The 20,845-nt window shown below is 59.4% G+C and overlaps 1 protein-coding gene across 1 annotated transcript; it reads right to left on the bottom strand.

Moving 5' to 3' along the window:
• Positions 1–203: 203 nt before the first annotated feature.
• ADAMTS8 (ADAM metallopeptidase with thrombospondin type 1 motif 8) lies at positions 204–19,317 on the bottom strand. The gene is made up of 9 exons (XM_027092983.1): positions 18,589–19,317; positions 10,944–11,183; positions 10,008–10,143; positions 9,357–9,524; positions 8,069–8,370; positions 5,917–6,100; positions 3,373–3,545; positions 3,074–3,249; positions 204–1,119 (listed from the first exon to the last, which is right to left on the bottom strand). Exons 1-9 carry the CDS (start codon positions 19,315–19,317, stop codon positions 549–551), a joined length of 2,679 nt encoding a protein of 892 aa, XP_026948784.1. The 3' UTR covers positions 204–548.
• Between the last annotated feature and the right edge of the window lie 1,528 nt (positions 19,318–20,845).

Below are 20,845 nucleotides of genomic sequence, written 5' to 3'. Positions count from 1 at the left end.
GCAGGTGGGAGCCTGAGAGCACGGGGCTCTCCACAATCCTGTGGCTCGCAGCCCTCCAGGCGATGGGTTTAATACTGAAGACACTCCTGGTCATTTCTGAAGAGAGTTCGGGGTGCAGCTACAGTGCTTGCTTTGACGCTCACCATCCACCCCTACTCCACATCTCTCTTTGACTGATTTTTTCCCCTCTGAGGTAGATTATTTAACGAGGGAACCAAGTAGAAATAACTTTTTTCGTTTAACTTTGTTAGTCCTTTGCAAACAGGCTGACCGAGTCTTCTTTTTGGGTCCGTGAGAGCACTCTTTACCTTTTAACCTATGCCCTCTACTTGAACCCAAGCAAGGTCCAACCCACTAGATAGTAGACATTAGCATCTGTGGTCTGTCTCCTCTCCTCTCCTCCCCCCATGGATTCATGCCCAGCTGCAGCAGTGGGGGGCCTGGGTAGGCAGGCCACGCCACCCCCAGACGTGGGGTCACCGTAGCGTGACCCTGGTCTGCACCCCGGGCCCCGAGTCCATGAGCATAAGCCTGGCCCGCCCGCCGGATCACGGGGCGCACGGCTGGCTTCCGCACGGCTTGGCATCCTCAGGCTTCAGAGCCTCGTCGCAGGTGGTGGAGGCCTGGCCTCCGGGGTCACGGCACTCCACCGCCCGCCGCTGCCAGCCGGCCCCGCAGCTGCTGGAGCACTCAGACCAGTCTCCCAGGACCCACTGCGCGTTGAGCAGGGGCTGGATGACGTTGGTCGTCGCTCTCTCTTTGCTGCTCTGTATGCTGAAGTTCACGTCGTTAGGGACAAAGAAGGTATACTTGACTTTGGGGGGAAAAAGCTCCCCGGGGGCTGTCAGGAGCTGCACGGTCAGGGGCTCAGGCAGCGGCCAGAAGCTCTGCAGCCGCTCCAGGGAGGTGATGGAGCCACTGTACTTGAGGATGGTGCCCTTCACCAGGATGTCCTGTTCCACGGCGGAGATGGCCAGGTTTCCATTGAGCAGGTACTGCCCGTCGGCGGTCTTCAAGGCCAGGTAGTTGCCGTCGTTCTGGATCCCTGGGTGGCTCCGCTGTTTCACGTCGATGTTAGTGGCGCCGGCTGGGATGGTGACGATGTCATTGTAGCCATAACTATGACAGGAAGACACCTTTAGGACCCATGGCTCCCCAGCCCGGTACTCAGGAAGTCAGCATGCAGGGACTAGGGGTGGGCAGACAAAAGTCTGCAAGCAAATAAGGAAGTAGTCGCCCCAAAGTGCCCAGTAAATTAGCTGCGGAGGCCGACAGGAACACTTGGTACACCGGGACTTTTGCTTGGGCTGGGAGCTCTATCTCAAATGTTTGGAGTTTAGATCTCGACAATGGCACAGAGGGGAAGGCAGCCTAGAGGGGGTGAACACTGAGCCATTGCTGCCAAACCTGGGCTCTTGGCTGAAAAGAGATCTCAGGCATGTGCAGCTCCTTGCACTGGTGTAAACTTTGCTTGGCCACTTTCATCCCAGAGCTCACACCCAATGTGGGAAAATCTGATCCACACAGCGATTCCAGAAGCTGACCAGACGGACGCCTCACGCCACCTCCTAGAGTCCATCAGCTGCTGGTATTTGGTTATCGTGGCTCTAGGGCAGGGCGCAGGGCAACACAGCCTGCTCTGAGGAGCCGCCTTCTGGGCGTGCCCAGCACCATGAGCGGGGCTGTCTGGGGTGCTGGGATGCTGTTTGGGGAAAATGTTTCAACTTTATCGTGGGTCTGGGGCTTTATGTGGGATGGAGAAACCTTAATTCTTTTTTTTTTTTTTTTTTTTTTGGGGGTTTCGGGGCTCTCACTTTTTTTGCCTCTCCCGTTGCGGAGCACGGGCTCCGGACGCGCAGGCTCAGCGGCCATGGCTTACGGGCCCAGCCGCTCCGCGGCACGTGGGATCTTCCTGGACCGGGACACGAACCCACGCCCCCTGCATCGGCAGGCGGACTCTCAACCACTGCGCCACCGGGGAAGCCCAGCCTTAATTCTTATTCTTCTCTTTTGGGGTGGAAGTATTTGGCTTCGTAGGCTGGGAGGGGAGTGAGGAGGATTGAGGAGCACAGGCACGCTGCTCTTTGCTGTCCTTGCCTCGCGCCCACTGGGCAGCTGAGAAAGGACCCCAGGCCCCACGTCTAATGCCTGAGAGAGCTCTGGGAAGGGACTCAATGTCTGACTGTCCCACACCCCGTGCTTCTTTTTCCTATATCCTTTGAGTTTAAATTTGAAAAGACTCCTGAGTTGTCTGCCAAACAGGCGGATTCTGTTTTCTGAGGCTGATGAGAGGAGAGAGAGTGAGGGAGCCGGCTAGGGGTGCAGTGTGGCCGCAGGCCCTAGCCCTTCCTCCCCGGGAAGTGTGTGTGGGACAGGAAAAAACCGCCCGGGAATGGACAAAGCTAGGCTCACCTCTGGCCGCCATGACCTACCACTGTGACACTGGAAGAGTCATGTAATCTCTTTGTGCCTCAGTTTCCTCGTCTGTAAAAGGGGAGTAACGGTCTTGGCCTCCATAGACTTATTTTAGGAATCCGTCGAGCCCGCAGAAGTGAAAGCACTTGAACAGATATAGGAGCTTTATGAACGTGTGGCTTTAAGGTGTGAGAAAGCATCTGGAGTTCTCAGGTCCGTGAAGCCCCGAGGCTGCCAAGACCCCCCTGTGGGCCCCCGTTTCTGAAGATCCACCTGCAGAAAGGGCAGGGCCCGCCAGATTAGGGTGAAATGTCCTTCCCACAGCAGGCCTGGAAGAGCTGCTTTCTGGCAAAGGTCCCGGTTACTCAGTGTAGCTCTACTGCCAGTTGACTCATAGAAGATACATCCCTATCCATGTGGCCTCTGGCTGCCCTGAGAGCCGTCATCTCTGCGGGCCAGACCCCGGGCCAAGCGCTCTGCCCATCTCGTGCCTCGCCACAGCGCCTCTGAGATAGAGAGGATGCCGCGTTTTATGAAGAAACTGAAGCTCAGTGCTCCACGGGGATGGAGTAGCAGCCACAGGGCACACTTAGGCCCCTGTGACTCCAAAGCCCGGTCCGCTCGCGCAGCCAGGGACAGAACTTCTGGAGAGACCCACCTGGAGGGGTTGAGGGAACCGGACACCTTCCTGCACGAGTTGCCTTTGCCGCCGCACACGCCGCATTTGTCCAGCTTCCTAGGCGAGTCCACCACGTGGTCACAGCCAGCCTTGACACACTGGCCACGGACACAGATGGCCAGAGTCTCAGGCCCGCACAGGGTGCCGTCGATCACCTGCAGTGGGGGAGGGAGGGGGCGGTCAGAGGGCCCAGTGAGCACTGACGTCGCCCACTCCTGGGCTCAGGCCAGGGGGCCTTCCTCCCCACCTGTGCACCTGAGTTCCAGAAGGATCCTCACCTTGGCTTCGAACACTTTGAACTCACTCCGCCCCCGGGCTCGGCAGAACAGCTTGCAGCGGTCCCGGGGGGACACCCCTGCGTACTTGGGGACCCACTGCAGCAGGTTCCCATCCACGTCCGTGTAATTGTAGGCATTGTACTTCTCACACTGCTGCTCCCTGAAGCTTTTCCCTGAAATGAGGGTGAGAGGGCATGGAGCTAACAGGCTGAGCTGAAGCAGGGAGGACCCCACGGGAGAAATGCCGAGATTCCGGGCACCCTTCTTCCTCCCGGACTTGACCCAACCCGAGGACACAGGTCCAGTGTCACCTGGGCCCAACTTTCCTAGACACCGACCTAAGGCCTGACTCACGGGGCAAGGAAAGGAGCAGCCAGCCTCAGCTGGGCTTTCTGGGGAAAATATCTTCCCGTTTGGGGAGAATATTAATTCTGCTTTACAGATGGATAAATTTATGTGGGGATGGGGGAACCACGGAATGACACGTGGAGTTATGTTTTTGGGCCTCTACTGATCGTGATTTATCCTGACCTCCGTGGACATGTGGCCAAAGGCTCCCAGATCTACGTCTCTAGTTCTGACCTCGCCTCTCCACCCCACTTGCTGTAATTCTGGGTCTCTCTGGGGGAGCTCCATTTGTAGATGCTGTAATTACCTCCAGCTCAGCGAGGCCCAACTCCATATGGTTTCTCCATATGAAGAACTGGCTGGATTTTCATTTGGTGATGCTACCACGTTCCAGCCTGAGACCGGAACCCTGGTATCTTCTGAATATTTGCACATCCACATCCACTATTTCCAACCTGTCATTAAGTCCTGGACTCTACTCAGGACGATCTGTGATGTTAAATGTCTCCTTCCCACTGTCGGCATCTCGGTCCACTGCTCGCAAGCCAAGGCCTGTGGTTTCCTGCGAGACTTGGTGCCCAGCCTCCGACACACAGCCTGCTTCCTCTCCCGTCCTGCGGCAGGCTGCCTCCAGAACAATCTGTCTGAATTAAGACCTGGGTTTTTCCCTTCCACAATCCTGAAGTTAAACCCGCTCTTACTACCGAGGTTCTCCACTCCAGCTGCACATCTGCATGGTCTGAGGAGCTTCAAATCCCAGGTGGCCGTGCACTCCTCCTGAGATTCTGAGTCAGGACACCTGAGGCGTCTGGGCCTCTGTGTTTGGAAAAGCTTCCCCGGTGACCTGATGGGACAGCCAGCACAGAGAGCCTCCTGAGGCTATCTTAGCTTTTACGCACCCTTGGCTGGCCTGGAAATGCTGGCCCACTCTGCCCAGCTGTGCCCTGGGGGGGACCCTAGCCCCCATCGCAGCGCGTCCTCCTGCACTTCATCACCGTCTCAGCCCTCCGGGCCCCACTCAGCCCTGGCTCCCCAAGAAGCTTCCAGCCAGGCCAGGCCTCTCCTTGCTCTGGATTCCTTGTCGGTCTGGGGTCTGTGCCTCACAGATTGACCTTTAATTGCTCTGTAAAAGGGGTTTGGATCTCTAACAAGATCCGCACGTTTCTTGAGGACAGAGAACATGCTTCTTATGTCATTATAACACCTATTCCAGTTCTAGCCACACAAGAGGCACCAAAACACTCACTGACTGAGATGGCTGGTCCCGGTGCGCCTGAAATCATGGTATCGCCTAGGCTCCGTGTCTACCTCATGCCTATGTTCATCCCCCTCCCCTTTCTCTCTCTCTCATTCCCCCAGGAACGCTTCACCCGTGTGCCAGGCAGACCCTCACAGTTCCAGGGCAGAGTTTCTAGAGCTTCGTGCCGTCACTGATCTTCCTCATCTTGCAAAACTGCAGAGCCTCCAGATTCCCTCATTAGACACCATTCCAATGCCAGTGCGCCTCTGCGCTTGGATGTGTCTCTCTGCTTGTCGTTTGCTGCCTGCCAATACTTCCTGGGGCTGCACAAGGGGAGCCGGATGGGATGGTGGGGAAAAGACCCGCAGTGGTTTGCTCTCACACCATCTGCTGCCCCTGGGCTAATGTGTGGGCTTTCTAGCAGGCACTGGGGAGGACGTCCCCAGGAGAGGCAGAGGTGGGGCTGCTTCCCAAGAAGGGGCCACCAGGCAGTTACCACGCTCCAAGGGGAGACGGGCAACTCTTCTCAGGGGGAATGTGCGCTAGGGTCAGATGCAGAAATCTTCCCTCCGCCCTGAGCTGGATGTTGGCTGGAAAGATATTGGAGGTTTGGCTCTGACCCTGGCTTTGGAAAACGCCTCCATTCTGCATACAGACGAGGGTTCAGACGTTATCCTAGACGCCCGCCCCTCTGCAAAGCCCTCCCCCAGCTCTAATGAGTAAGTTTGGTTGGGAGTGACGCCCTCCATCTCCGCATCTTGGAAGACCAGGGCAGTGTCTCTCCTCGACTTTGCCAGGCTCTCCCCGGACAGGGAGAGCGGTCCTGGGTCGCCACGGGCTGCTCTAAACCATTTATGCCTGCACCCAGGAAAGCTCTGCGCCCGGGAGACCCCCGCAGTCCTCTGGGGATCTGCTGCAGGCAACACAGCAGCTGCTCTGGCCGGTGTGGCAATTACCATCAGGGGGGCACTCCTCCGTGTGGCACGATTGGTACTTGGCTCTCCGACCCAGGCAGTATCTCCCTCCGTTCTGAGGCTCGGGGTCCTCGCACTCGCGGTGTGAAAACTGTACTCCTCCTCCGCAGGTCCGTGAACATTCTCCCCAGGGTCCCCAGGGGGACCAGCCTCCATCCACCACGGCCTGCAACACACAAGGCTGCGCTGAGTGGGGAGCAGAGGGCAGGAGGCCTCGGCTCTTGGTGTGACCTCCTCACCTAGTTGCGCCCGTCCTGGCGCACGCAGTTCGGTAAACTGCCTGATTCACCTGTGCAGGGGCTGTGTGGCCCGTGCAGCCGCGACTCCCCGATCGCAGTCTGTGCTGGCCTTGCTCGCGGCTGGCCCCCTGGTGTCTACAACAGTGCCTTGCCCTTTGTAAGGTGCTCAACAGGAGTTGCTGAGTGAAACACTTTTACGGGAGTAAGGTTGAGTCTAACGCAGCGGCTCTCCATCGGCCGGGACACGTGGCAGTGTTCGGAGACCCTGCGGTTGTCCCAGCTGGGCAGGGCGTAGGCTGCTGGCCTCGAGTGGGCGGCGGGCAGGGTGCCGCTAAACATCCAGCCACGAGCACGAGAGCCTCCACAGCCGGGACGCACGCAGCCCAGATGCCACCCGTGCTGAGGCGGGTGAGTTCTGATCTAAAGGACTAAGCTCTAGGAGGTGTGGCCACGAGTCTGCCAGCTGCCAGGTCCAGGGGTAGGATGGTGCTGGGAAATAAACTAGAGTGGCTTCCAACTTTACAACTGACCCTGAGGGCAAGCCATTGCCTTGGGTGGGTTCGTTAAGTTTTCGAAATGAAAATAATTTTTAAAAAGTTGCAGAAGTCATACGTGCTCGTATAAAAAATGAAAAATACAGGTGTAAAAAAGAAAGTAACGCTTACAAAATACCACTACCCAGATGAAACGATTGACGTGATTTTCATCAATATCCTTTTGTACCTTTGCTCTGACTATAGAATCATGAAGGTGCCAGGTTTTATTTTACACAGATGTGATTCTGTCATATACATATATATATATATATACAGTATTTTATGATCTGTCTTTTCCCCTTAAAAATAGGTGACAAGCATCATCCCGTGATCGTTTTCTGGCCACCTTTCCCTGTACTGGGCTTGGCTGTGGTGCTGGGAAAGGTTGGATGGGCTCCCTCCCTGCCTCTCCCCTCAGGAACGTGTGAAGCGCACGCTATAGGACAGGGTTGGGAGAAGCTCAGTGTCGGGGTGTGGGCTGGGAGGGGGCTGAGAATGAATCCGTGGATCCCGTCCCGGCTCAGGCTTAGAAGAAGCATGTGGTTTCCCCGCCCACGCGGGCTCCCGGGCCTCAGTGCAACGGCAGCACCCCCGAGGACAGCCCTAAGGAGGGTGAGTGCACAGGCCACCCTGGTGATTCAGAGCTGGGCCGGGCCCAGGCTGCGAACCCGGTGGATGCTGTTTCACAGATGGCTCAGTGACTCGCCGAGAAATGTGATCAGCCCCACAGTTCGGATGTATTAAGAGCAGAGGGCAGAGAAGCAAATCATTTAAAAACTCTCCCTGGCATTGCCTTTTTGCCTTTCCGTGCGAGGTTACTCTGCCAGGTTTTCTCTGCCTGGTCAGAGGTGACTCCGATTCCTCCTTCCCTCCTCCTCGAGCAAGGAGTTCCCACAATTACTCTCACTCTCCTGACCCCTAGCTATGCATTCGGCTCCGCCACGGGTAGGATGTGAATACCTTCCCCTCATTCTCGATTGGATGTCCCTCCTCTGCTGTCACGCTACCTGTTTATAACAGAATTCATAACGGCTTCTGTCTGCTGCGTGCCCACGACTGCTCTTGCGCTGGAGCTTTCCACACCTAGCACCAAGCCTCACAGGCCTTCAAGTCGACTCCGCAGCAGCCCCACAGGCGGAGTCCCCCAAATGCCCGGAGCCCTGCTGACGTCATCCATCAGTCTTGAACAGCTCCTCTCGGCTTTGGATAAATATGCTTTGCTTTGTCCAAAGGTGAGTGATTTTCCTCATAGTTGCCCCTAGGCCCAAAGTCTCTTAGTTCATGGCTCTCAGGTGTGGTTTCCTCCTTGGAAACAGCCCTCCCCCTCCCTGTCCCGCACTCCCAGTGGCCGGCCCTCACCTTGGGCTTTTCTACTTCCTCCTCAGGCAGGCAGCTGCCATCCAAGCAGAGGCTCCCGGGCCCGCAAGGCGTCCCGTCCGCCCAGGGCAGGCTGCCGTTCTTCGTGTGGCAAAGGGGCTCGGCGCCGTCCATGTGGCACCAGAGCTGGGCACAGATGTCCTGAGCAGAGGTGTTGGGGCAGTGGCGGAAGCCCAGCCCAAAGATCTGCTTGCACTGTTGGTCCAGCTCGTAGAGGGCCCTGCGGCCTGGGAGGCCTGTGGGCAGAGGCAGGGCCGAGGTAGGGGCGTCCAGGAGACAGTCTCCTGTGGAGGAAGCAGAGAAATAGGAAGGAGGGGTCCCCCCCATCACACTCGAGGCCTCCTTGACCTCCGCCTACAAACTGTCAGCACTCAGTCACCCACAGAAGCTCCTCCAAGTTTTGACTATCAGTAGCAAGTTTTTGTTTTAAGGGTTGCGTTTCTTTTGGTATCCAGAACATCTTATATGCATTCAGTGTTTACCGAGGGAAGGCCAGCTAAGCGTAACACTAACCTAGGTCACAGTATAATTGCGGATGTAAATGGACTCTTTTTTTTTTTTTTTTTTTTTTAATTTTTTTTTGCGGTACGCGGGCCTCTCACTGTTGTGGCCTCTCCTGTTGCGGAGCACAGGCTCTGGACACGCAGGCCCAGCGGCCCAGCCGCTCCGCGGCATGTGGGATCTTCCCGGACCGGGGCACGAACCCCTGTCCCCTGCATCGGCAGGCGGACTCTCAACCACTGCGCCACCAGGGAAGCCCCTAAATGGACTCTTAAAAACCAGGCCAGGAGAAATAAAGCCAAAGTATTGATGTTGGACAATCTATTATTTTTGTATCAAGAATCAAGAACCAGTTGTGTTTTCACTGCTTTACTCAACAAGTCGGGCTGTCTTCACCAAGCACCTCGCCCCACTCCTTGCCCTCACGGGGCGCTTCCTGCCTCTCTGCCATTTGCACGCTACCCCTGTGATCTATCGCTCCAGCCAGAAGCTCCCTTCTCCCCTCTGCACGACAAAAATTCTTCGTTCCTTCGAGCTCTGTTCGAACCCACCTCCTCCAGACAGACCTTCTCAGACTCCTTCCGCCTGCTCTGTGGGTTAATCTAAAGGGACTGCTGGAAGCTGGGCCACGGAAGGGCGTGCTCTGTGGAGTGGTCAGAACACTGAGCCCGGCGGGGTGGCGGGGACACAGCTCCTGAGTCTCTCCCAGGCCGAGACGTCTGCGCTGCAGGTGGCGGCCGCTGGCCGGGGAGGAGCCTGGGGGACCTACCGTGCCCGCCGTCCAGGAGCTCCGTGAGGTACATGGCGCTGCAGGGGGACCAGGGCAGCGTCTTGTTCAGGTGGACGAAGAGGGGCGCCATCATGTGGTGCTTGCCCAGGGGCCCGAAGAGCCGAGCACAGGGCTTGGAGTCGTCGTGGGGCATGCTGAGGACGTGCCCTGGGGAGGACGAGACCCGCGGTCCACCCAGCGTCGCCACTGCCCTCAGCCGTCCGCCCAGGGGGCAGAGGGCCTCTGAAGGCCTACGCGGCGCCAGCGCCTCGAGGGACCACCACGGCGCTGCACTTATTCCTCAGAGACTCTTCCCGGCCCACCCCGCCTGCCTCTCCTCTCCCAGGAAGCTTGCTCAGAGCTCCAGGAACACCGCGGTTCCTTTATTTTCTGCCGGGGCCTGTGCGGATTCACACTTGTCTCAGTCATTCGCTAGCTGACCTTCCAGAATCCTGACTGCTTAGCCGGGATGCGGCCCCACGGCTCTACCCGAGCGCTGGCATTTCCCTGGTGACCTCCGAGGATGGCCCCGTGCTCAGGGTGGGGGTGGAGACAGCACGAGGGCAGAGTCACCCTGCCGGAACGAGGAGGGGTGGCCCCGGTCCTCCCACCTGGTCCAGCAGCCCAGGCCTCTGGCGTGGCGAGCCTTACCGAGCTCGTGGGCCAGAGTGTAGGCCGCCTGCAGGCCCTCGTCCTCGATCACGGAGCAGCTCTTGCTGGGGTCACAGATGGTGCCAATGTCCGCCACGCCCAGGGTGTCACACAAGCCCTCCTTCCCGCAGAAGTTCTGCTCGCGGAGAGAGCGGGACGTGAGGACAGACACAGGATGGAAACCCTTCCCATTCCTGCGCCTCCGGAGACGCAGGACACGTTTTAAGCCAAATCCCTATTTCTCCCCAAAGGCCGTTTCTCCTTCTGTGTCGGCGTGTCCTTGGGCTGCCGGAGACTCGGAAAGCTTGTCCCGGGAGGTGGGATAGCCTGGCGGTGGTTAAGGGTGTGGACCCCACAGCGAGGTGGCCGGGGCCTGACTGCGCGCGCTGCCACGGGGTGGCAGCTCTGTGCCTCGCTTTCCCCAGCTGTAAAGTGGGGCTAAAAAATGCAGCACTCGCCTTGGGGTTGTGCGTGAGGCCTGGGGGGTGAGCAGGGTCTCCACACGTGATCACACTTGCTGGCCTTCAGGAAGCCATCTGTTTAAACCACACCAGGGAGATGGGCAGGCCTCCTGCCATTGGGGAAATCTTGAGGGGACCCCCTGGTTACCTCCACCGCCTTTAACCCCCACTGCAGCTGGACCTCCTGTCTTAGTTCCAGCTCCACATTGCTCTCCGGGCAGTTTGAGCCCGTTTCGTCTTGTTATGACCTCAGCAGACAGCTGCTCACAAAGTTCTGGAGCAGAGCCCCCACGAATTCCTCTCCTTCCCTCGCAAATACCTCATACGTGTCCTCGTGACCTCCCCCTTCTTGTCCACGCACGAGGCTCCTGGTGTCTAGCTGGGGCCAGCAGGGGGCCGGTCCCCGTGTCTGGGCGGCCGTGGCCCCCTCGGCGCGCCCTCCCACCCCGCCCCCCGTTCCCAGGAGCCCGCGGACCTGTCTGGTGAGCAGGATGGCCGTGTCGAAGTGCTCGGGGTGCCGATCGCTGGGCTGGTTGAAGCGCCGCTGCCAGCGGCAGAAGTTGCGCAGCGTCAGCCCGCCGTTGTCGGACACCTCGGGGCCCCATCTCTCATCCTCCACGATCAGCACCTTCACCACCATCAGGCTGATGGAGTTCCTGATGCTGGGGTGCTTGTAGATGTGGGCCGCCACAGACATCAGCGTCAGGACGTGGTTCTGCAGGAAGGAGGGGTGGAGAGGGAGAGGTAAATCTCCTGACCGCCACCCGCCCCTGCTGCCACGCCGAGTGATGCCCCCGTGTGCTGGGCATCGGTACACAGCACCTCGGTGAAGGCTCCCAAAACCCCCGAGGCCCTGGCATCACTTCCCTTCACTGTACATATAAGAAATTCACGGCTCAGTATGGCCCAAGGTCCCAGAGCTAGTGTGTCAACCAGCGTGTGAACCCAGAACACCTGGCTCCAAAGCTTAAGTGTTTAACATCCTGACCAGCCACATGTGGCCACGGACATCTAAATCCATTAAAATTCAATAGAATTAAAATCCTAGCTCCTCTGCCACACTGGCCACATTTCAAGAGCACCAACGGCCGTGAATGGCTCGTGGCTACTGCATCGGACTGAGCAGACAGAACATTTCCATCATCACAGAAAGTTCTTCTAGTGGACTGCACTGGTTATTCTACCTTAACCCTGACACCAACCGTCCCCCTGCCAGCCACGCATCCCCTCTCCGCCCTCAGCCCAGAAGCAATTATCTGAGCGCTCAAGGTTAAAATCCGTCGAGAATTTTCCTGATGTCTGCTGGGGCAACCCCTACTCTTCAGGATGGGAAAACTTTGCTCTGATGACCACTCCTAACAACAGCTCCTCTGCAGATGGTACACGTGTCACCTCATTAACTGCTCACAAAAACTCTGGGAAGTAGGGATTGTCATCCCCATTTCACGAACGAGGAAGTGGAAGTTCTCGCAAGTTAAATAACTTGTCTACAGCCGCGCAGCTCTTAACGCCGGAGTGCCAGCCCAAGCGTGTCTGTCTCTGAGGTCTACACTCTTCTCAGTAAGTCTCCCAGGGCTTGGCCTCCTGGCTTCTGCCTGGACAGCCCAGAGGGTTTATTCCCCTCTGCCTGGGGTGGGAGAGAATCGGGTGGGTCGCTGAGACCCAGGCGCTCAGCCTCCCACTGCTTCCGGTCCCACCAAGGCCAGCTGAAGGAGTTGACATCGGTGCTTGGCCTCTGCCCCAACCCTGGGCTGCCAACTGCTCCCAAGGCTTTGGGGGAGGCCAGATGGGGCTCACTCTTCTGCCTCCAGGGCCTCCAGAAAGGAGTCCTCTTGGATGACTTTGCAGAACAGGAGACGAATGGCGCAGAGGCATACAGGCCTTCAGGCCTCCAGCCAGCCTCCTCCCTGCTCCCTAGGGCACCACCTCCTGTGGCCTCTCTTTCTTCCCTCCTGTGTTCTGGAAGGTGGGAGAAGAAGGAAGGAAAGGAGGGTGAAAGGCTAGAGACAGACATTCCATGGGCGGAGGCCATGTGTGGGAGTTCCAGACGAATCCCACTGTTTGTGAATGGGATCTGTCTGTTCACCTCGCAGGCGACCAGCCAGATATTTTGTAAGTTAAGCCCTGCAAACAGGGGTTGGCAGGTTACTTAGTGTGTCAAGCACTCCAGCTATGTTTAGGCTGATGTAAACATCTTATCAGCAAAGCTGAAACTTGGCACCAGCCCCTGGAGTCGGATTCCTGAGGGAAACAAGCAATTACATCAGTATGCAACTGGGGGCGTGGGCTGAGGAGCACAGCTTTTGCTGGGGCCTACTTCCTCCAGGCCTCTGCTGCGTCCGGGGCCTCCTACCCCAGGAAGGACCAGGGGCCAACTCCGGGAACTTCTTCCGAGACAACCTGAAACTCTCCTCACAGGAGGCCTTCCTTTCAGTCCCACCTTCACAATCTCATAACTGGGGAGCTGATGTCTTACAAAGAAGATGTGAAGATGAGAGATGCCCCGAAGGCTCAGAATAAGGAACTGGAGACCTAAGGTCTCTGAAGGGTCTGGTTCCCAAGCTGCCTGGTCAGACTAGCAGAGGCCATGTGATGGGCGCGTCCCCGACGAAAACCAGAGGTGCACACGTACAAACTGCTGCACAAAGGCCGGCACGGGCGCGCATCCCGACACCGAGGTTCTTGGAGTCTCCTTGCTTGAGTTCAGGCAGCTCACGGCATCTTCTCCCGACACCGAGTAACAACTGGGGGGCCGAGCTGGCTTGAGAACCATTTCCCTTCCAGGAGGTGGGTTAGGCGGGAGGACATTTGACGGTCCTTCTGGCTGCTTTCTCAGAAGATAATTCCCATCGCAAGAGGGCTGCCAGGACTGTGTGCGCCAGAGTTTCTGTTCAAGTCCCCAGTCCTGGTCTGGCTCACCTCCCCTTCTGTCTTGCCTCACTGCACTTGGGGACGGGATGCCCTGCCACCATCAGCTCCTCTGAGGAACGGTGGCCCGGCTCCCTGTGCATCTGACAGCGCCCTGGGGGAAGGGCCACTGGGCCTGGGCGGGTGGGCGGCCGTGAGTCTGTGAGCCCCCGCTTCTCGGTCCATTTCCTGGTCCAAAAGGGCAGGCCTGACTTCCAGTCCCACAGAGAATGGGCCCAGGAGCCAGTCAAGGAGAAGGTTAGCTCGCTTGCTCTACTGCGCCCTGTCGATTTATACCTCCCTGTGCACCTCGTGGGTGCGGGCTGCGGGCTGCAGCAGGGCCCCCAGCAGACAGCCTCCCCACAGCCAGGTCGGGTAGGTCAGAGCCCAGGGCCAGGCGGGCCGGGGTAGTCACACAACCCGATTCTGGAATGGCCCGGGGATCTCCTGCCCTTGGGTCTCCTTAGGGAAAGGTGGGCACTTTTCAGGGGGCCTCCTTCTCCATTGGCGCCCGCAGGACCTGGAGGAGCGAAAAGACACTCCGCCAGCTAGGCTGGGACATAGCCCTCTGATTCTCTGAGACACAAACAAGGAGATTCCTTCCCCGGAGCTCCCCCCACCCCCACCCCCCGTGCAGCCAGGGCCAGCTATGGCGGGAGTCTGGCGAAGGCTGGGCCCGGGCCAAACACACTTCCAGCAACTACTTCTCTTCAGAGCGTCATCCCTGACGCTGTGGGCCCAGCGCTCTCCTCGCAGCACGCCTGGGAGAGGCAGGGAGAGGAGGGGTGGTAACGTGGAAACTCTGCGGCCTCCGCAACGGGGCCATCACTCTCCCTTCTGGCATCTCTCTGGGGCCTGAGACTGCTGGGGAGGAGGGAGAAGCAAAGGGAGAGGAAAGAAGAGATGGAGAAAAGACAAGGTCCTGCACAGACGTCCTTCCTCCATCCTTGTCCTCCAAGCAGCGAGGGGCAAGGCCACGTCGCCGAAGCACGCAGTTTTCAGCACCACAAGGGGCCCAGTGGACACAGTCCAGGCAGAGCAGAGGCTGAGAGGCAGGTCCTGGGCTGCGTGCGACAGCACAGCTGGCACAGCGCTGGCTGGCTCTGACGGCGTGGGACTGCCCTGCCCCCCTGCCCTGACAAATGCGTCACCCGAGGCAGCTCTAGCGCCAGCCACGCTTCGCCGCGCACCTACGACGTGCCAGGCTCTGGGTCAGGTGCCCTCCGTGTTCTACCGTCTCCTCCAGACACTGCCAGGACGTTGGTATAACCGTGCCTGTCAGGCTGGCGAGGAAATCGAGGTACAGAGGAATGGGTGGCTCGCTCAAGGCCACTGACGTCTATTTCCTGTCAAAGTCTGTGCTCTTCCTCACGGCACTGACTGCCACCCTCTTTGCTGCTGCAAGGAAAACTGCAGCACAGCCCGGACAAAGCATGCAAGCCAGCCAGCCAGGGTGCCCCTGATGTTGTCTCTGCCCAACTCCCCCCGCCGCCCCCCTCGGGGGGAGGGGGAAGTGGCGAATCAAAGACCGTTGAATACTAGGGGCTTCTCTTTGGGAAATACTTCATAGAGTCCATCCCTCTGACGGCAGCAGACCGAAGGGATGGAGAAGACTTGGTCTTCTGCCAGTGGGGGAACATACTTCACATGCACATTACGTGGCCTGTGGAGACTCGGGCATGTGTCTGTTTCTGTTATTATCCAAAACAGGACACTTTTCAGAGTGAAAGATGAGACTATTAATAATGATGCCAGAACGAACAGGCCTAGATGGAGGCTGTGCTGGGCAAGCCGGGGTACTTGGCCACTTCGGGTATTAGGGCTGGCGGGGGAGACATTTCCCCACGGGGCAAGGGCAAGGGGAGACGAAATGGCTGTGACTTGGCCCTTCCCGGAAACCACCTGCTAGTAGCCTGAATCTTGGGACTCCTCTGGTCTCCTCTGGGGGCCCTCCCTGCTCTGCAGCGAGTTCAGAAGCTCAGCCTGCAGCCGCTGCCCTGGAAGGACAGCTTCCCAGACCAACCCTGGGGCGCAGCACGGTCCCCATGCGCCCCTCTCCTGCTCCAGTTTCATGCAGGGAACAATTAGCTGCGGCCGGATGCAGACAGAGTTAACGGTCTCTTCTGAGGTGGTCCCTCCTTTCAGGACACCCCCTTTGTCTGAGCTCCTTAACTCTGAAACCAGAGAAGAAGGTGGGAGACGGGGCCCCTCCTGTCAAGGGACTGACTGAACTCAAGTGTACAGAGTCTGGAAGACTCCCCTGTCGCTTAGCAGTGAGACCAGCCTTGCGCGCGGATGATTCTTTCTCTTGGCCTCGAAGGCGGGTCCTTCTCAGGACCGGGCCTCCCTCTGTGGCTGGACGTCTTTGGGCTGCTGGGTTCAGTGACCCAGTCCCACAGCGTGCATGATGTCGGGGGAGCCAGGGCCTCACACCCTCCAGGTGCTCAGGAGGCGGCACCGCACTCGGGTGCTGGAGAGCTGGCCTTTCTTCCTCTGCCCCTTCACAGGCACTTCCGCCCAGGTGCAGACTGAGCACACTCAGCGGGCGGCTTCTCCACATGGTGCTGAACTTTCCAGAAGACTCACCATGAAGCAGCCTCGTCGACGTTTGGGCTAGAATCGATTACCTAGTGCAGGCGCCCCGCTTCACAGGTGAGGGGAAGGCGCTCTTCACCCTCCTCACACACCCCCGCTGCCGGGACACCCCGAAGCTTTTTCCGTCCGTATGAATGTAGTCTCCAGGAGGCCCCTCGGAGAGTTACTTGTAAAGAACTAGGCTCCATGTGGGGAGGTGGGTCTGGGCAGGCAAGGTCGTGGGGAACAGGCCCTTGACATCCGCTCCTGTCTTGGCCGAGCCAGGAAGCCCAGGCAATGGAGCTGAGAAGTTCAGGTCTGCTCTGTGGCATCTCCATAGCCTGTGAGCGGTCGGAGCAGAGGGCCAGGGGCCGTCATAGAGACAGCTGTGTCTCGGCCCCTGCCCCACCCCAGCGCGGCGACAGCAGGGTGCAGGCAGTGACGTGATGAGACCGAGGCGGAGGCGGCAGGGCTGGCCCCAAGGAGAGAGGGAGCCCCCCGCCCGCCCAGGGAGAGGACCTCAGTCTTCAAGGTGCCCGATGCCTATTGCGACGCGCTCTCTGGGCCCGAGGGAGCGGCTGCTGCAGAGGTGCCAGTCTGTGTGGTCCAGAAACCTGTGTGTGTGCAGGCGGAGCAGAGGGGGCAAGCGTGCTCTGCGTCACCCAGCCAGGGGTCATACGAGGGTGGAAGTGCTCCTGGGTGGCTCTGCAAAGAGCAAGTCAACTTGTCTGGTGCAGCAGACCTGGGCAGAACCCAGCCCAGCCCCTGGCTTCCGTGGCTTGGGAGCCCTGGCGGCAGCAATCACGTCTGCTTTCAGATGGCTCTGACCTCCGGAGCTGCCGAGTGTGTGCTGGAGGCAAACACACAGCATCTGAAGTGTCTGGGCGCTGAGCTCAGAGTGAGATGGTAGGAAAACGTCAGGGAGGACATTCTGGCTCTGAAGACAGAAAGGCAAATTTCTCTTTCTGCTGCTGCTCTGTGTTCTTGTTGGCTTTCCTACCTCCTGGTTCTCAGGCAGCCGTCAGAAAGGAGTCGTGCGTGGGAGGGGCTGAGCCCCTCAGCTCTGGGTTTGCGGTGAATGTGCTTTCTGATGGAGCCCCTGGTCGCTGGAGCAGCCATCCTCACCCGAGACGGGAGAAGCCCACCGCCCTGCCGCCCTCTGGAGGACTTGCTTGCGGAAAGGAGTCAGGGAAGGCGGCTGGTACCTCCCCCTGCTCTCATGGAAGGCAGGGAAGCAGATACTCAGTCAGTGCAGACCCACAGTCCCGGGGGCGGACCGCACTGACGGCTCCAAGCCGCCTCCCCGTGCTCTGGGAGGACTGAATACCGGGACAGCGCACACGGAGCCTGCGGGGCTTTAACGGCCCGGCAGCAGCCAGGGGAGCGGCCAGCTCTTCCCACCCTTCCATCTAGAATGCATTTCCCAGTGACTGCAGAGTGAGAAAGCTGGGGCGAGAAGCTGGAGGGCCGGCTGCACCTCGTCTAGACTATGCTGCACAGGGAATGCCGAAGCACTAGGTGCCCGCAACAGCTGGGCACAGGCTGAGCCTAGAATAGGGTCCCAGCCAAGACTGCCATCACCGAAAAGGCAGCAACTGAGCTGCAGCAGCGGCCAAGATGCCTTTTTCAGGAAACTGTGACCGCTGGGCAGGTCAGTTCTTCTCCACCGCGCACGTCTCTGGTTCTGCGCTCCCCCAGGGAGGAGAAAGCGCAGCCTCTCCGGGAACCCTTCCACTTCACGAGGTGTTGGGGTGTAGGGTGACACACACACCTCCTGCTGTTTCTGCACCGTCCTGGAATCTAGTGGGAAATGGCCTGGCTACAGGAGCTGTCCCCTGGAATCAGCTTTCCTGTCCCAGCTCCGTAGAGAGCTGTGTCTGGGCGGAGAGCAGCTCGGGCGGACCAAGGATAGTTCTGGCTCCACCAGGAACATTCACCAGAGGAGTTCAGATCCCCACCCCCTTCTCCTTCCCTTTTCCACTAAAGCTTCAGTTTCCCGGGCTGAGCCCCCAGGCAGAAATTCTGTTCCCCTCCCTTGTTGTGCTGATGCCGGCACTGCCAAGTTCTGCCAGGGCTGAGCGCCAGGTTGGCAAGGTGTCCGTGCCCCTGATCAGAACCAGCTGGGCACACAGAAGTTGGGCAGCCCCTTTCCAGGTTCAACTCCCTGCAAACAATGTCTTTTACTTATGGCAGCCTCAGTTCTGTAGGCAAAGGGAATCTTTCCATCCCAGCTGCCTCTCCCTGGGAGCCTCCCAGGTCTGGAGACAGCAGAGGGCGGAGAGGTGGGGGTGGGGTGGAGGTTCTCCCCAGATGTTCACTTATCATGTCTGTTGGGAGGGGCAGGTGTCTGGGGCGTGGGGGGGGGGCTTTAAAACCCACTTTCAGTTCAGGATGTGAGGGAGGGGGGTGAGCAGGGAGGAGGAAGCCCAGGACCCGCCCTCTAAGTTGGAAGGGACGCATGGGAGGAGCTGGAGGTAGCCCAGGTGTCAGGGGTCAGGAAAGGAGTTACTGGGCTTTCTCAGAAAGGAAAGAACCTTGTCTGGGGTGAGGAACGGGAAGGGTTTTCTCAGCGGGACGGAAAGGGAAGAATTTGGAGACTCTGGGAGGTGACCGGCGTCTCCGGGCACAGCGAGTCCTACCTGCAGGTCGGCTCCGTAGAAAGCAGCCATGGACGCATCGGCCACCAGCAGCGTTTCCACGAAGCGAGCCTCAGACACAAACCGCTTGGTCCTACTCGTGGCCCCCAGGGTCGGCGGCGGCTCGCTGGCGCCTTCCGCCTCCTCGTCTTTGCCCTGCTCGTCGTCCTCCTGCCTCCGACCCTCTCCCTTCTCCGCCTCCCACTCGGGCGCTCCCGGCAAGGGCTGGGCTTGGGCGGCGGCTGCGCGCCCGGGCCCCCAGCGCTGCAGGCGGTGCGGCTGGTGCAAGGAGCCCCCCGCGCCCTGAGGCTGGATGGTGAACTCCTCGCCGTCCAGCAGGAAGGAGCCGCTCAGCCCGCGGCACAGGCTGACGGCCGCCAGCGACTCGGGCTCCCCGTTCACCGTGCCCGAGAAGAAGCAGCTGCGCAGCTCTTGCTCGCCCCCGGCCGCCCCGCCGGAGCCCCCGAGGCGCTCGACCTTGAACTCGGGCGCCAGGAAGCTGGCGTCGGGCGCCAGGCGCAGCTCGAAGTCGCGGCCGAAGGCGGACAGGTGGAGCGCGAGCTCGCCCGCGCCGCCCGGCAACCGCGTGGGCACCACCAGCGCCGAGGCCGGCCCCCCGCCTCCAGGCCTGGCCGGGGCGCCGCGGGCGAGCGGCGGCGGCGGCGGCGGCGGCAGCAGCGGCAGCAGCAGCAGCAGCAGGAGCGGCGGCCACCGGGGGGCGGCGCGGGGCATGGGGGCTGCGGCTGCGGCGCGGGCGATGGAGGAAGCGGGCCCGGCGCGGGCAGGTGCTGGCGGCCCGGCCGCTGTCCCCGCGGGCAGGAGCTCGGGCGGTTGGCCGGCCGCGTGGCCCGTGGGCGCCTGGCGGCGGCGGTTCCCGGGCGGCCCCTCCGGCTGGCGGCGCTGCCGCTGCTCCCGCGCCCTCCCGCCCAGCCGATCGCGAGCAACTGGCGCCCCGGCAGCGTGCGCGTCCTCCGCCCCTGCCTTCTCCCCACCCCGGGAAGCACAGAGTGGGCTGCCGAGCCCTTCGTATTTATACTTCCTTCCCGGCTTTGACATAAGAGGTTTATTTTTGATCTCTCACTATTCCCGTTTCCCCTCCCCTGGGATCAGAGAGAGAAACTGAAAAGAGGGAGCGAGAGAGGAGAGAAAAAAAATTTGGATGAAATGTAAAACCAATCAGGAGTCAGCGGGGCTCGCTCCCCCCGCCCCCCCGCCCCCCTTTAAGTGTCAACTCCAACTTTTTCCCCTTCGCTTACGCGCTCCCACATTAACTCCTCCAGTGCTGGACAGGCCCCTCAACCAGCGTCCTTGGGGAGACCCCAGTCGCTCCCTCCTCTGAGGCCAAGTGCCCGAGACATATACCCCAGGAGACCCTCACACCGGTCCCAGCGACAGTGTCACTTCGGGGATCCGACTATGCAGAAGAGAGATCTCCAGAGAAGGTTCCAGAGCTTTTCATTGTAAAGCAAAAGAGGGAGGCGAGAAAGGTCATATTAAAGTCACTCTGCACTTGGTGTTTTCACCCCAAGCTGTGGATCGGGGCAAGCAATATCACCTGGTTAAGGCAGCCAAGGACTTTGTGACTGCCTGGTCTGGGGCTGGGGGCAGAACCCAGCACGGGGGTAAATTACACCAGGGGAGGTAGCAGCAGGGTGGAATCACGCCGGGGCAGGTAAGCACTTGGCGAGGAGGGCACCTGAGCTCCAGGGGCTTCGTGTCTGGCCCTGAAAACTCAACTGGAACAGTGCTCAGCTGCCCGGGGACCTCAAGAAAAGTGGCACTCCCACCCCCCATCGCACTGCCCATGGCTGTGGGTACCAGAGTGTATGAGAGTTGATTCATTCTGTCCCACAACGTCACCTCCCTGGGATGAGAGGGGCTGAAACCTGGAGAGGGGCATGGTACGGTCCTCTCTCAAGACCACAAAAAGCAGCACTGGCTGGCACCCCAGTCCTAATGGCACAGGTCTGGGCTGGGCCAAGGATCCTGTTCTCTAAGGAGTTGTTCTCTGAATTGTCAGTGTGGGAGATTCCTGGGGCTCAGGGCCTTGGCCGGCTCACCTACCCCAGCTGCCCAGTTCTCCGCCTGGGTTGCGGTGCCGACACAGTCGGGGTCACCCCTTCTTCATTTTAGCCCATTCCGCTCCCTCGCCGTCTATGCAGGATCAGCATGAATGTGAGACTCTCAGGGCTTCTTACCCCCAAACAGGAGCCCCTCACAGACACAAAAGTTCCTTAGCGACTACAGAATCCCAGGGCAA

Source organism: Aethalodelphis obliquidens, unplaced genomic scaffold, assembly GCF_003676395.1.
Source record: "Aethalodelphis obliquidens isolate GAN/ISIS:26980383/991018 unplaced genomic scaffold, ASM367639v1 scaffold82, whole genome shotgun sequence".
Lineage (NCBI taxonomy): Eukaryota > Metazoa > Chordata > Mammalia > Artiodactyla > Delphinidae > Aethalodelphis > Aethalodelphis obliquidens.
This window is presented reverse-complemented; position numbering and strand designations above follow the sequence as displayed.

Coding starts and splice junctions, on each gene's coding strand:
- ADAMTS8 (XM_027092983.1), bottom strand. CDS start 19,317: ATGCCCCGCGCCGCCCCCCGGTGGCCGCCGCTCCTGCTGCTGCTGCTG. Junction 10,144..10,943: donor CCATCCTGCTCACCAGACAG/GTCCGCGGGCTC, acceptor CTCCGCGAGCAG/AACTTCTGCGGGAAGGAGGG. Junction 8,371..9,356: donor GCTCCTGGACGGCGGGCACG/GTAGGTCCCCCA, acceptor CTTCCTCCACAG/GAGACTGTCTCCTGGACGCC.